Raw genomic sequence first — 14,625 nt, 5'->3', positions numbered from 1 at the left:
CTGGCACATTCGATCTCCATGGGGGACAGAGGGGTGCTCTTGGCAAGATAAGAGGCATGGAGACCCAGCAGCAGCCCCAGGTTCCTCTCTGTATCAATAAGCGGGGAGGAGAGACTGCTGAGGTCTGGAGTGGTGACTGTCTCCTGGTTGGGCTGCGGATATTAAAATATCACAATATCAAAAACTATAACCAAGTATGAAGAACAAAAATCATTTGGAAAAAGTGTTTTGGGATGGTTGTTACCTCCATGTACTGGCCCACACAGAAGGCCAGCATCGACTCTCTGGTGTCCTCAAACTGAAGAGCAGCTTCCAGAGCAACCACCGGGTCTTCTCCTGCAAACTGAGCTGTAAGACGAAATTCTTTGTTATACCACTTTTACAAGATGCAAAAGCTCAAATCTTGCTCATCTGATCTCAAATAAATATTTAATGGTTTTTTTATTTCACACTTACCAAGAATGCTGTTTCCTGCTAGAGACTGAGACTGAGCCTGGAAGTCCTTGATGTCGTAGACCTTTCCATCAATAACTGTCCAGAAACCACCGTCTTTGTTGTGGTTCTCTAGGTCTGCCTTGCGAATGAGGGAAATCTCTTCATTGTTCTTTGAACTTTGTCCTGTAAAGAAGGACCCTGCCAAGGCAGAAAAATTGTTGGTTAAGCTCTAATGTCAAAAATGTAATCTTCGAATCTAGGACATTTCAGATTTTTAAGATGTGTTCAGTCACATCTAGGTGTGATTACATACAAAGTCAATACATTTTTTTGCCAGGAAAATTGCAAATCACATGTACCGGTATTTGTCCTCTGCTTTAATTTTGTTCAACACAAACAAATCAGATGGCTATGCACTCTGAACCTGAACCAGAGAGCCTACGGTTTGTGTCCACCCAAGCAATCCCCAAGTAAACAGGTCATCAAGTATTCAAACACAGTAGCTGGAAGCAGCAGTTTATCAAAACAGAGTACCTCAAGAAAGTGACAACGTTAAACGCCACTGTGCTCTTTAGAATCTACATTAAGTGGTGTTTGGTTTGCACTGTGGTGAACAATGCAAATAAACAAATGATCCAACTCACTTGAGAAACTTGCGGTGCAAATTAGCTACAGATAAGTGAAGAATATCAGTGACAATGTAAGACACAGTTTGTGTTATACCCATAATGCCCGGCCAGGCCAGATCCTCATTATCGTCCCTCTCATGTCCTGGGGCCAGGTTGTTGAAACGGTCCAGGTGCTCCAGGAGTCCAGCCAGGAGAGGGATGGAACCGGTCTCCTGCATTACACCTGCATCAATGGTGAGCAGGAGGACGATGGAAACCACCAACTCAGGCAGCAGCACTCCTGTTGAAAAACAAACAGCAAGGAGTCCATTACTTTCCCACAAGTTTCTTAACAGGTGAGCATGCAATATGTGCTGCAGAGAAACACTCAGCATATTTAAAAGAGACGGTACCAGTTAGATCTCCTTCAATAACACGTGAAACTTCAGCAAAATGGCGACGACCAGTCGAGGCGATACTTGTTGCCACTGGCAGGATGTCTCCAATGTGCGTACACAGCAGGGCAATGTACTTTTTTAACAGGGAACCAACACCCAGAGTCTCAGGATCTGCAGAGAACCACAGACAAAAAAAAAAAACTTACCATCTCAAGCTCATTGTCAGGCTTTCTAGCTAGTTGAATAGAAAAAAACATTTGTCAACTTACTGTATCCATTGCCATTCTCTGTGCTGTTGACACCCAGGTAGAGCTTGCTGACAAGAAGCCTCTGGAAGCGCAGCAGCAGGTCCAGAGAGGCAGAGCGTTCCTTGCTGACATGCTCTGCCTCTAAATAGTTAGAGATACGCCGAGCAACATCCTTCAGCCTAGCAATGGTCTGGGAGGCAATATTCCTACAGAAAGCAAAGCGTGTCAATCTACTACCAGGGAGGGAGGGGTAAATCTGTACAGTGAGATACACGTAGCATGCCTTAGGCAAAGAACAGGTACCTCAACAGCTGCTGTACAAGCTGCACCAGGGGCAGGCTTTGCTTCCCTGCTGACTCATAGATGCCTGTGTTGATGAGATCTTTGTCCAGCATTGTGCGACAGCGGTGCATTGTGGAAGCATTGGCCTCCTGCTCGTCAATCTCTTTCTCCTTCTGAGCCTCCTTCTTGGCTTCAATGTCCTGTCAGGAAAAATAGATAAGTAATGTGACTCTTGTATCTAGAAGTTGCGGTTATATTCAAACTTTCTTTAGTTCTAAATGAGACTTCAGGTTCCCTGTCTACATTGGATGGGATCTCAAACCAAATGTTGTTTACATGGACTGGCACATTTATCTGATCAGCAGAGCAACATGCACAAAACTACAAATATAACATTGTGCATTTCACATCATTAACAGCAACATTTCAGTACCAGCTAAATTCAGCAAAATCTATTTTGTATGTGTTTGATCAGCTTTCTAAAGATCAGTATATATTGTCCAATAAACTTGCTATGGTGATATTCATGTCAAATTGCTTCTTATCTAGCAACAGCTTACAACATAAATGTTTAACACATACTGATAATTGTGAAGACAGAGGGCGTGCACAGAACGCACACAGCCACAGTGTAATCACGTGAAACTACCCATCTGTCTTCAACATGGACCAGCCCCTGCAAGTTACCACACTATTTTTATAAATACATATACTGTGATCTCTGCTAAAAAAGCCTAATCTAGGCGCTGGTTACTTTCTAAACCCCCCACGAGGGAGTGGATTGATTTTGTAAATCATATTAAGTCATGGAAATAATTTCTTTTTGTTATGATTTACAGAAAGTTGTCCATGAAACACACTGACCTGTATCTCAGCAGTGATGGCTGCGTTCAGTGCAGACTCCAAACCTCCATCAGCCATTAAGCTGCTGACCAACAAGTCGATCATGAAGCGACGTCCAGGGCTCACACCCATCTCATTTCCAGAAGCTGTGAAAAAATAAAGTTGAACCTCAGTGTCCAAAGCCAGAAATATTTAAACTTCAAACTAAAGTAAGATCATTAATAAAGGTAGTGTCCATCCTGTTTAATGAGTGTGAAGATGTTGTGATTGTACTCACCAGCATTAGGCAGAAGTGATGATAACGCTCTCGCTCTCTCCTCAGCAGTGGGCAGCAGCACTGACCAGCCGCTTTGGAGAACAGCTTGGGCAGCTGCTTGCACCGTGTTGAGAACCCCAGCATTGCTTGCTAGTACAACAATGGTTTGCTTGAGGTTATTTAATAGCACGCTGCCCAGTCCAAGTCCCAGCTCCTCTGGATCCACCTGGTTACTGATGGCTGCATGGAGCTGGGGGAGGGAGGTTAAACAAATATTAGTAGCAGGAATCAGATTTGTCTGTTGCAATGTGAGAAATTATTAGGGACAATTAGGATAAGAACATTTTTGGAGAAAACTGTTTCCTACCTGTAGCCTCAGTAGATTGAGTGTTGCAACCACCATGCACTCTTTTTCTTGCGGGGGAGGCCAGTCTGAGCTGCCGTCCATCCCTTCGCTGACCTGTCGCAGGAGCAGGTCCAGCTGCTCAAAGGTCATGGCACAAACATCGACCACAAAGGGAACACGCTGCCCAACAGACCACTCGGAACACGAGGACCAGGCAAAGCTCTGAAAAGAAAAACAGAGTTTCATATTGTAGCTTTTTCCACTATAGGCATGTTAACATCATCAATGAAAGTTATACATTACCTGTCCTGAGCCACAGGAGATTCCCACTATATGTTTGCAGTTTAGACCTGGGAGTGCTTTGGGCTGCTTCTTGTTATAAAAGAGTGTGTCAAAGTGCTGAAGTTTATCATTGCTGCCCCAACTGTGCACCTCTCCGTCGTCAGTGAGGGCCAGGCAGTGTGTAGATCCCACCGCAATGTCCACAACTTTCTTTCCTGCTGGCAAAAATATTACAAACTGATAAGTCTTGGTATTTTCAAAGTGTCTGAAGACTTTTTGCCACATTCATATCCCCTCCTTGTGTTGTGCGCTGCAGAGAAAGGTTGGTCTTAAATACTTTTTTACAGATAGAGTGTTAGTCTTTATCTCCTCCTCTAAATGGCACAGATTGCCTAGCAGTTAGGCCTCGCCCCATTTAGGAGGCTATAGTCATCCGAGCGAGCTGCACTGGTTCATGTCTGACCTGTGACTCCTTTCACACATGTCCTTTCCTACTCTCTCACCTGCTTCCTACTCTATCCACTGTACCATCAAATAAAGGTAAAAAGCCCAACACTAAATCTTAAAAAAAAATTTAAAAAGCTCAACTCACCCTGTAGACTGTCCAGCAACTTTGGATAGCGAACATGCTCATCTGTGCCATGGCCGAGGCGTTGATTGTCTCCTTTACCCCAGGTGTACACTTGGCCATCTTTGGTGAGGGCCACTGAAAACTGGCTGCCACAGCACACCTTCACTATGTCTAGGTCCTGAAGTTTCTCCACAAGCTTGGGTGTCTTGCAGCCATCACTGCCTCCTCGTCCCAGTTTACCGTAGTCTCCATCGCCCCAGGACCACACCTGACCGTTCTCCGTCACAGCAAGCGTTTGTGCATCACCACTTCCACAAGCCACATCCATCACCTTCAGTCCCTTCAGAGCCGTCACCAGCATGGGTGTGGTCTGATCCTCACTGGAGCCTAGAAAACCAGTCAGAAATAAAATCCTCAATCTCAGTAATAATAAAGAAGAAATATTTAGTAATCAAAGCTAAGGCTGTTAAAAAGGAGCATACCATGGCCCAGTCGGCCGTAGTTCCCTCTGCCCCACGTAAAGAGCTCTCCATCAGCTGTAATCGCAGCACTGTATGTACTCCCACAAGCAATCTGAACAACATGCTTTCCTGCCTGTTTCCCATTGAAGGCTGAAATAATTGCAGGCTCCTCTAAATACCTGAAAGAAATCATTGAGACAGGAATTATTTAATGTCCCTGCATTGCTGTAATTCTTCTTTTTTTTTTTTAAAGGCCGTCAATAGTTTTGGATGTTTATGACGTTGCTCAAATGAAGTTGCAGTGAAGCTTAGGAGGTGGGTATAATTTAAAAATTAATATAATAAATAGATTTGGGATTTAAAGTAGTGTTTTATTATTGCATCTGTTTCATCAATAATTTAATGATTCTAATAAAAAAATAAAAATAAAAGATTTAGAGGCCCAAATGCACAAATATTCAACATTAACAACACTTAAATTTTCTGGTAGTGACACAAGTTATTTGCTGCTTCATATTTCCAACATGATGACTTTAAGGAAGTGCAAAATAAAGGTGTCCCTTGAAGGAATTAAATCGGCTAGGATGTCCTTAAAAGCTTACGTAGTGTCTCCATGTCCAAGGCGGCCTCCATCACCACAGCCCCACGAGAACACCTCACCGTTGGATGTAAGGGCCAAGTAGTGCTGACCGTCAGGATGAGCCGCCAGCTTCACGATCTTCCTGCAGCTCAGACCGTGGATGAGCATCGGAGCCTGCAACAGAAAAATACACTGACTTCATTTGCAGCTGACACAGAGGAAAAAAAACAATTTGCAACCTAATCTTTTGAGAAGCTCATTTATAAGAGAAGTGCATGAAACACGTCAAACTGACCAGGGTTGTGCTCTTGTAGTTTTGTGTGTAAACAGCACCACTACTGGACAGGATAAGAAAGCCCTTTTCTGAGCAGACTATTTGTGTGACTCCGAGGCTGGACAGGGCTTTACACTGAATTGGCCCGTTAACGTTGGCGTGAAGCTTCCAGCCCAACAAACCCCAGGCAATCACCTCCTGCAGCGTTCCCTGGGACAGAAAGAGACAAACCAGGAGACAAAGTTAGTGGCTGATATTACTCCTTTAATAAAAATGAATAACCATTGAAAAACTTGATGCATACCATTTGTTTTAACATTTAATGTAAGGAGTATTCAAACCTGTATGAGGTCTGTTGAGTACCATGTTTATGCACACTTTTACCATCATTCATGTAAACAGGTTTAAAAGTAGACATGAAAGATATGTGAAGCACAAAGATGATAAAACAGGCTACCTTGAGCAAAAATTGAAGTAGCATCAGTGACCTAAATAATCACTTTCAAGCTTTGTAGGTTGATAAAAAAGAGGTAGCACCTTGTGTGATGTGGGGGAGTTGCAGTGTGGAGGACTAAAAGGAGATGCCAAGCGGTCCAGGTGAGCCATGATCACCACAGCGGTTTGGCGAAGGTCAATAGCCAGGTCGTTATCCTGAGGCAGAGTCAGGTACCGTAGAAAACTCTCATTGGGGCTCAGAGGGGCTGTGAGGATCTGGAAACCAGAGAATTCAACATCAAAGTTTTTACAAGCTAAAAACAGACAAAGTAAAAGCGGTCTATTTTAAGATAGGCGTTCTTATATAAGACACATTTTGTTTCTAGTTTGGTTTTCTTTCAAAGTGTGATATAAATAGAAAGAAATGTTTGCTTCCTCAAATTCCTTTGTTGTTGTACTTCAATGCCATTGAGATACACATATGAAGGTAGAAAAGGGCAAATGTTCACCTCAGCTTCTTCTTCAGCTACGGGCTCCTCCTTGCTGCTGTGTATGTTGTGAAAGCGCTGCAGGAGGGGCAGCAGAGGGGCGCTGGTCCCCTGTGTGGAGCGCTCATTGTCCATCTCTCTGGTGCCGCTTTCCCAGAGGCGCAGCAGCAGCAGGACAGCAGACAACAGCTGACTGGAAAAAGACAAAGATATCAAAAAACTAAGTGAGCAGTGAGTTATACTGCATTTCAGCTGCAGAAGCATATCAGTATAGGCAAATCATCAGGTATTGAGGGTATCTAGTTACCTGAGGGTGCCCCTCTGTACAGCCAGCTCCAGCAGGATAGCCAAGGCCAGGTGCTGGTCCTGAAGAGGAATGTTTCCTTTGCTGCTGGCACTTCCATGGACGTCACTGGTCCCAAAAAGATGAGACATGAGAATTATAATTGGTAAACAAAAGGTACACTACACACGTACAAAAATATAAAAAAGGATTGCATGTTTAACAAATGGGGCAGCTGTGACTTATGGTGAAGTGGGTGCTTCAATCGAAAGGTCAGCGACTTGATCTCTATTTCCAGTCTATTAACTCTTACAGACTGCCATTTGAAGGCAGAATACTTACAGTTTGACCCTGTTACACCTCACGTGCAGTGTGTAAAGCACAGAGGAAGAATGATGGGGCGAAGTTTATCTTCCCCTGATGTGTGACAGAGGCTTAATTCAGGGAACGAGCTGGCAATTTGTCACTTCGGAGCTGGTAAGGGGGAACAGTGCTTTGTATATGTGGAGCTCCCGCTGTTTGCTCACCTGCATTTTGCACTTCTTCTTGGTGTTTCCGCACAGTTATCATTCAATTGTGAATTCAGATACTGGGACACCAATATTACACCATTATGGATGCAATGTGTGAGTACAAAAGTGTACTGATGGAACTTTGGTATGGCGATGCAGACCTGCAATCTGTAAGCAGCTTATAGCCATCAGTGTGTGAATGATTCTTACAGATGGGCAGCTTGGTACTTCACTATGTGTGTAACGGTGCTTTGAGTGGTTTGAAGGCAAGAAAAGTCATTTATCATTTAAATGACTAACCTGAGGAACTTGGTGGCTCTCTCGACAACTTCGAGCCACACCGATGATACGGTTCCTTCATCAAACAGTGTTGCCTCTGGGAGGGCTCGCAAAGCGTCCAGAGACTCCTGGAGAAGCTCACTGCAAAGATCTGCATCGTCTCCTGAAAAACACAAAACACTATTTTTATATATATATATATATATATATACAGCAAAGAGACTAGCTGATACAGGAAAGAGGGCAAAAATATAAAATATACAATTTGCCAAGCCTAGCAAGAAGGCTTAAGAACAAGTAAGTGTTTTAGCTTACAAATATGTTTCCATATTCTGTTTCTCAAGGTCAGAAATGAAACGGATGCTTTTATAGATACATGAACATTCACAAAATACTTCAGATAAAGAATCCAGATCTAGTTATTCTTATTTATTGAATACCTCAGCTAAGTATGAAGAAAATAGTTGCCTGCATTTTTACTGTTCTTCTTCTGTATGTTTTTTTTTTTTTTTTAAAGTCTCTTCAGGTGTTTGTTGCATTGGTGAGTAACCTGAATTAACTGTATTCCCATGAATGATTTGTCCTCCATACATCTTTTGCACGTTTCACATTATAAGATTTAATCATTCAGCTCTCGACACTTTTTTGCAGTGCTCTGCATAAAAGCTTTGTGGGTAAAATCACCTGTCTGACAGCTGACGTGAAACAAAGGATTGGGCCAGCTGAAAATAGCTCTGTGTAGGTGATACAGATCAGTTTGAGAATGTCTTATCAAGTCCCAGTACCTATCTTTGAAATCTGATCAGGACAACTGAGAATCTTTATGAATATGGTATCACCCCTGCATGTATTAATAGACATTAATCTTCAAGGGTCTTGTATACAATCAGATCAAATGGTCTTATCTTTGCACTTAAATGATAACTTTATTTATAAATGACCTACAGAGTCGATAATATCCAGAATGTGTATATGTTTTCATTTGGTGGGTTACTGTGTTGCTTTAACCGAGTATTCCAGGAATAAAGCTAGACTGAGGATGAGAGGCTCAACTGTGTGTGTGTGTGTGTGTGTGTGTACACGTCTCATGTTACAGGAAGGCTACAGAGAGTAGGCCGGCTCATTGTTCCCACCCAGTCCCTGTGGACAGGCAGCTCTCAACCTCACATCAGAACACATTACAAAAACAGCATCTGTACTTGTCAAGCTCACAATGAAGAGCCTTTAAACAAACACAGCCTCAGCCAAACATGTTCATTTCTAAATGTAATCAAACTGTGTGATATGATAATTAAACAGGCTGAGATAAGGCCGACTTAACTGAACATTACTTGTAAAATAAACCCAACTCTCTGTTCTTTTTTTTGATCATAGTATTGGTATTGTATTGGATAGTCTTATATCAAAATGTTTGTACATGCATGAAGAGGAATACAGTCAGTCGAACAGATCTACATCTCACCATGTAAATATATATAACTTTCTAGGCAGGGATTGATCATCAATTTTTAAGTCATGATGATTAAAAACTACAGGTACCCAAAAGGACATTTTTAATGGTGAGATATCTGATACATAGCAGGAATGTTACGAGTCATGAACTCCAGCAGTCCTTCACCCACATGACACACAAGCTAGGGCTAAAAACATAGCATCAGAAATATGCCGGGTTGTTTACTATAAGCAGCATGTAACATGGTGCAACACATCCATGAACAGCTGTTGAGCAAAGCTCCATAACCATGACAGCAGCTTTCATCAACACAACTAGAGCACACAACGTCTTCACTGTCAAGATCCCAGGATGTTCTTACCCGACCTCCAGGCGCGACGCAGGAAAGCAAAGGCAAAAGAGAGAGCTGCCCTGGAGCCGACTCTGGCCAAACCTTCAACGCCCTGACTGGCCGGACGAGAACTGAAAAACACACCAAAACACACAAGTATTTAGAAAGCATGTAAGAGTGACAGTGTTTAAGAGGCCTCCAAAAAGAAAACAGGAAACAGTGTGTTCTAAAACACCACACTTTAAGTTGGAACTCCAGCAAACAACCTGTTAATCCTGCACACATAAGGTCCTCAAAAACTGTGCTGTGAACATTGCTGTAAACAACCATTTTCTCTTCAGAACACCAACACTGTGCAGTCACACAGCAATTATAAAAAACATTTTGGCAGCCGTTTCTTACATTTTTCCAAAGAGTTTTGTGACAAAGCCACAGTCTACTTTACAAAAACAATGAATCAGTCATAGTTAAAAAAAAAAAAAAAAAGTAGACTATTCCATAATAGATAATAGATTTATAAAACCATAATAAGTTTCTTTCCAGTGGGTTCAGATTTATGAAGCCCCCGGGTATTCATTCTAGTTCATCAGACATTGGAGCTCTGATGATCCCGCTGTGATGGGACAGTTGTAATCCTATAAACTCTCTCACTTCATCACTGTTACCTCTTATTGTCAGCAGCTGGCAGTGGCGGGGTTGGGGGCATCTTCCAGCCGACCAAGAAGGTCTCCTCCATCATGCTGTGGCTCAGAGAGATGAGGTAGCGCTCCAGGATGACCAGGCGCTGACGGAGGCGTTGGGCCGACAGGGTGCTTTTGGCCATCTGAGCTGAGAGCTTCTGCTGGTCGTCAACGAGGACGAGCAGACAATCCTTCAACTCAGTCTCATCTGTACGCACAGAGAAAATGAGTATGAATAAACACTAGGGCTGTGCTCAAAAAAATCGCTATGGAAATATATCGTCATGTGCTCCTTGCAAATACATGTATCTATGCAGATGTTACAGAATGGATACGGCTGCAAAGCTGTGAAGACAATTGACCTATGGTGCCGTTCACTATAACACATTAGCCCTAGCTCTGGGATTTAAATATTTTTATGTATTTCTACAATCTCCAAGGACCTGAATTGAAGTGTTTTAAGGTGCATGATCCTTAATAAGTCTCTGCTGTTATTCTCAACAAAAAAGAACAGCTGTTGAAGTGAATTCTATGTAGGACTTGGTCATTATCCAAAATCAATGTACAGTATATCACGATACGTATCGTGGCCTTTGTATCGATATATCATATTCTGGGGTTGTGGGAAATACCCAGCCCTAATAAACACAATGACATTTAGACATCAAGCAATCCAACTTTAACTTAAATTATTTAATTAAGTGTTATTTCAGTATTTGCATATAAAATTATTTTATTTTTACCATCCTCCTTACAGCTGTATCCATACTGTTTGAGAATAATTTACAATATTTAAATACAAGATTCAAAAAATTACTGAAATGAGGGGAGCTTGTGGGGCAGTGGTTAGTGCCCACGCCCCATGTATGGAGGCTATAGTTTGGCGTATATAGAAATATACATTTTTAGAGCTTTAAATTCAATATTGAGCTGTTGACATTTTATATTTTTTATATAAAAACTGAAGGTTACACTTTTCTAATTAAGATTACTTTCCTTTGCGAGTTGTATTTTATTTTCCATCAAATATTTTCTTCTAAAAAATAACACATTTCTGACAGATAAACTTGCTTAAATGTTTCTTTAAATGTACTTGCAGTAAATGCAAAACATCTATAATTATTAGCAAAATCATAAAACTTGCTGACGGAGAGAAGAAAATGAACTGGCATCTTTAAAAAAAGTATATCATTTAGAAAACGTGAAGTCATTTTCTTTTTTTGAAGTAATGTCCTGTTTGCTTTACAGTGAAAAAGTGGAAAAGTGACATTCTGTGAACTTCTAAAAATAACCTGCAGCATTTATAGCTCAGTCCTTGTGGACCCGCCTGGAGAACAGAGGTTGACTGATGAAAGTCCAGCACAGAACACTACAACATGAGTGTGGACTGGTCACTGGAGAGGTTCCAGTTCACCTACTGAGTACTATCAGGGAGCGCTTGAGCAAGACACCTTTTACTGCTCAGGGTGGCTAATAATCTGACAAACCCCCCTCCCCTCCGACATCTCTCCGTAGCGATGTATGAGTTTTGGTTCAAAGTGTGCATGTGTGGATATCAGGCCTGGGTGTGCAACAAAATGATTTTCCTTTTAAGGATTAATAAATTACATATTTTTCATCCAAACTCACTGCTTAATTTATATAATGCAGTAATATTCGTTTTATATTTTTAAAATGTTTAACTCTTTTGTTTACCTGCAACACAGTTATTTTACAATGTGTTATAAGTAAGGCCCGACTGATTAATCAGCTGGCCAATAATATCAGCCGATATTATCATATCCAGTGACTATCAGTACCGGCTAATTTAATCACAGTTATACGCCGATATTACTACATTAATTCACCACCAAATATCATTTAATTTAAGTATTGTTGCATTACACTAGCATTTCTCTTTCTGACTGTCACCAGCAGAGTGTGTTACATGGATTACAACAAGCATCACTCCCCCGAGTGTCAAGGGGGGAAATGTTTATAACTATATCTATATCTCTCTCTACAGATCGCAGATAGCTCTAAGAAAGATATCAGCCGATTTGTTGGTATCGACTATTTTCTCTTCCTAATATTGATATCAGCCCCAAAAATTCCATATCGGTCAGCACGGTATTTTAAGAAAGGGTCTTATGACACATGTGCTTATTGCTTGCAGACTTTCTAACAACCGACCCTTTGTTCTGATCTAGTTCAAGAGTAAAATGCTTTATAATGCTTCTATACAGAAACACTGCAGGGAAGATGAGATGGTTAGAAATAGCAGGTCTTAAATCCACTTGAGCTTTTTAAGCCAAACTGGCCTGAGGTTGTATGAGCCTCTCTGCAGTCAGCTGTGCTTGGCTGTCAGGTCAGCTATGTATCGTAGTCAGACAAAGTCTTTGACTATTCATTATATAATAGTCATGGTTTTAAAGTAGCTTGTGCTAAAGAACAACCTGACTCACAGAGGTTCATTTACATTTTATAAAGGATATCAAAAGGAAAAGAGAGAAAAATACATAAGAATCAGATCCTATCTGCCATGTGTCCCTGAACCATCCTGATTTCACAACAACAGGTCGGGTCTGTTCTCTTACGGTTGAGATAAACATATTCCAGATATCTGACCACCCAATGGAAAAGCAGGAAGTTTGCTGTTTGAACTTTAAGCATCAGAGTCAGAGCACTCTTACATGTAGTGACCGAGTTACTCACTGCACAATGAGACCTGAGTCATTTCCTGACTCTGTCTATGAAAAAGAGCAGGGCAGCCAGGTGGCTACGGGCAAAGCGTGGTTTTACAAGGCATGTAGATCCTCCTCGTCCCCCCCTGTCACCCCCCACCCATGTTATCTCCCAGTACAATGACTCTGTCACACCCAGTCCAGCCTGTAAACACAGCTTGGGGTGAGAGTTGCTACCCCATGCTGGTCCACATTATAACGCCTACCAAGATTACACTCTGAGGGGTAAAAATAACCACTCAGACCTTCAGACTGCAACATGTCATTTCAGAGTTTCCACGCCTCACGTACCAGAAAAACATGTTCGCGTCAGCAGACAGACAGACGTGAAATAGATAAACAGAGAGGTTGGCCATGTGTTGAAACGGTCAGTATCATTGCAGCTAGTTGACATTTAGGTGTTGTGAAACCATCTGCTGTCAACGTGGTATTAATTACCCTACTTGGAAACAGAGAGGCGTATAATAACAACAGCTATCACAGGAGAATCATGGCAGCATCGTAGTAGTCCCCCACTACAGATGATCTCACTCTCTCACCTGGCTGCCGCCCCCAGTCCCAGGTCTCTATGATGGAGTGATGTACAGATGTTGACGTCTCTTCCTCCTCTTTCTTCTCTTTGTCGTTGGGTTCATCCTTCTTCTGAGTTCCAAAGCAGTCAGTGCAATCCTCTGAAAGAATCAAAAGAGATTCTGACATTAACTCTGCAGTCCAAAAGCCTTTTTTGCTTGGAATGTTTTTGTTTTTTGACCAGTGAAACAACCTGGAAGTATCTATGTGGCAGCATGATAAGAGCTGGTCTAATTATCTCAATTCTAAGGAAAAGTGATTCAAATGTTTCCTTTATATCTCCTTTCAGATGAGGACACACTGCCAACTCACAATTTCTTGCTGCAGCACATTCAAAGTGAGCGAATAAATAAACCATGCGTAGCAAACAGATATTGTGTAAAAAAAAGTGCCCTGATAAACTAAAGGCGATGATGCAGAATGGGGAGGACATGAGACTGTTTCTGGGTGAGTTCACGCGCCCCCTGTACGGAGGCTCAGACCTTAAAGCGTGCAGCCCCAGTTTGAATCTGACCTGTGGCTCCTTTGCTGCATATTGTTCTCCACTCTCTCTCTCTCCCTGATTTCTGTCTCTATCCACCATCTTATCGCTCTAATAAAGGCATGACAAGCCTACAAATAAATCTTTTTTTTTTTTTAAGTCAGCAAACAAACGCACATCAGTTTTTCACACATCAAGTCGAATAGAAAACTCTGGATGCAATGCAAAAAGACTGGCAACTCTATGGCTCCCAAAAATATAAGTCATTTTCATTTACTTCATGCAATAAAAAATGCAATGTTTCAAGCCTGTAGTAAAAGGATGGCCATTAAACCCAGGCCTACGTCCACATGCTAAGTGAGAAAGAATTGCTAGTTTGCTTTAAATTATCTTTCCTTCTTTCCTGCAGTAAGTTCAGACTTTTGTGATGTGTTTATTGTGAATGCTCAAATCGTGATAATCAATAAAATTGCGATTAAATGTGATTCCCTAATTCAGAATAAGTGACAAATTCAAGTATATTAATAAAAATAATAAGACAAAATAAAACAGAAAAGGATTATTATGGAGGATCATTTAAAAAATAAAGAGTGAATGAAATAAAGTGAATTATGCATATCAATCATTCTTAACCAAAAGCCAGGCTGAAGGTAGGTTCAAAAGATAAAGATATCAACACCACAGATCCTCTGGAGGACTGCTCGAGCTGATTGGAGCAGAAAAGCTGCCTCGCCAAACCTTTTAGTCCAGAACCTGCGGATGGGGACCTGAGGAGTCGTACTGCTTCAAACACTGAACAGCTTGAG

At 41.6% G+C, this 14,625-nt stretch overlaps 1 protein-coding gene across 3 annotated transcripts in view; it reads right to left on the bottom strand.

Moving 5' to 3' along the window:
* Positions 1-14,625, bottom strand: part of herc2 (HECT and RLD domain containing E3 ubiquitin protein ligase 2) — a 55,781-nt gene that overhangs the window by 36,914 nt on the left and 4,242 nt on the right. For all 3 annotated transcript variants that reach the window (XM_061030214.1, XM_061030223.1, XM_061030228.1), the window contains exons 4-25: positions 13,308-13,439; positions 10,031-10,253; positions 9,396-9,496; positions 7,603-7,744; positions 6,815-6,919; positions 6,529-6,700; positions 6,122-6,295; positions 5,606-5,794; positions 5,333-5,484; positions 4,752-4,909; positions 4,291-4,656; positions 3,720-3,913; positions 3,438-3,638; positions 3,092-3,320; positions 2,836-2,960; positions 1,993-2,171; positions 1,711-1,895; positions 1,457-1,612; positions 1,159-1,344; positions 457-633; positions 245-348; positions 2-152 (exon numbers count right to left, since the gene is read on the bottom strand). In XM_061030214.1, coding sequence (XP_060886197.1) covers positions 2-152; positions 245-348; positions 457-633; positions 1,159-1,344; positions 1,457-1,612; positions 1,711-1,895; positions 1,993-2,171; positions 2,836-2,960; positions 3,092-3,320; positions 3,438-3,638; positions 3,720-3,913; positions 4,291-4,656; positions 4,752-4,909; positions 5,333-5,484; positions 5,606-5,794; positions 6,122-6,295; positions 6,529-6,700; positions 6,815-6,919; positions 7,603-7,744; positions 9,396-9,496; positions 10,031-10,253; positions 13,308-13,439 — 3,801 coding nt within the window. The remainder of the gene's footprint in view (position 1; positions 153-244; positions 349-456; positions 634-1,158; positions 1,345-1,456; positions 1,613-1,710; positions 1,896-1,992; positions 2,172-2,835; positions 2,961-3,091; positions 3,321-3,437; positions 3,639-3,719; positions 3,914-4,290; positions 4,657-4,751; positions 4,910-5,332; positions 5,485-5,605; positions 5,795-6,121; positions 6,296-6,528; positions 6,701-6,814; positions 6,920-7,602; positions 7,745-9,395; positions 9,497-10,030; positions 10,254-13,307; positions 13,440-14,625) is intronic.

The sequence above is a fragment of the Labrus mixtus genome, chromosome 3, assembly GCF_963584025.1.
Source record: "Labrus mixtus chromosome 3, fLabMix1.1, whole genome shotgun sequence".
In the NCBI taxonomy this organism is placed as follows: Eukaryota; Metazoa; Chordata; class Actinopteri; order Labriformes; family Labridae; genus Labrus; species Labrus mixtus.
Note: the sequence above shows the minus strand (reverse complement) of the source record. Positions and strands in the feature narration are given on the sequence as shown.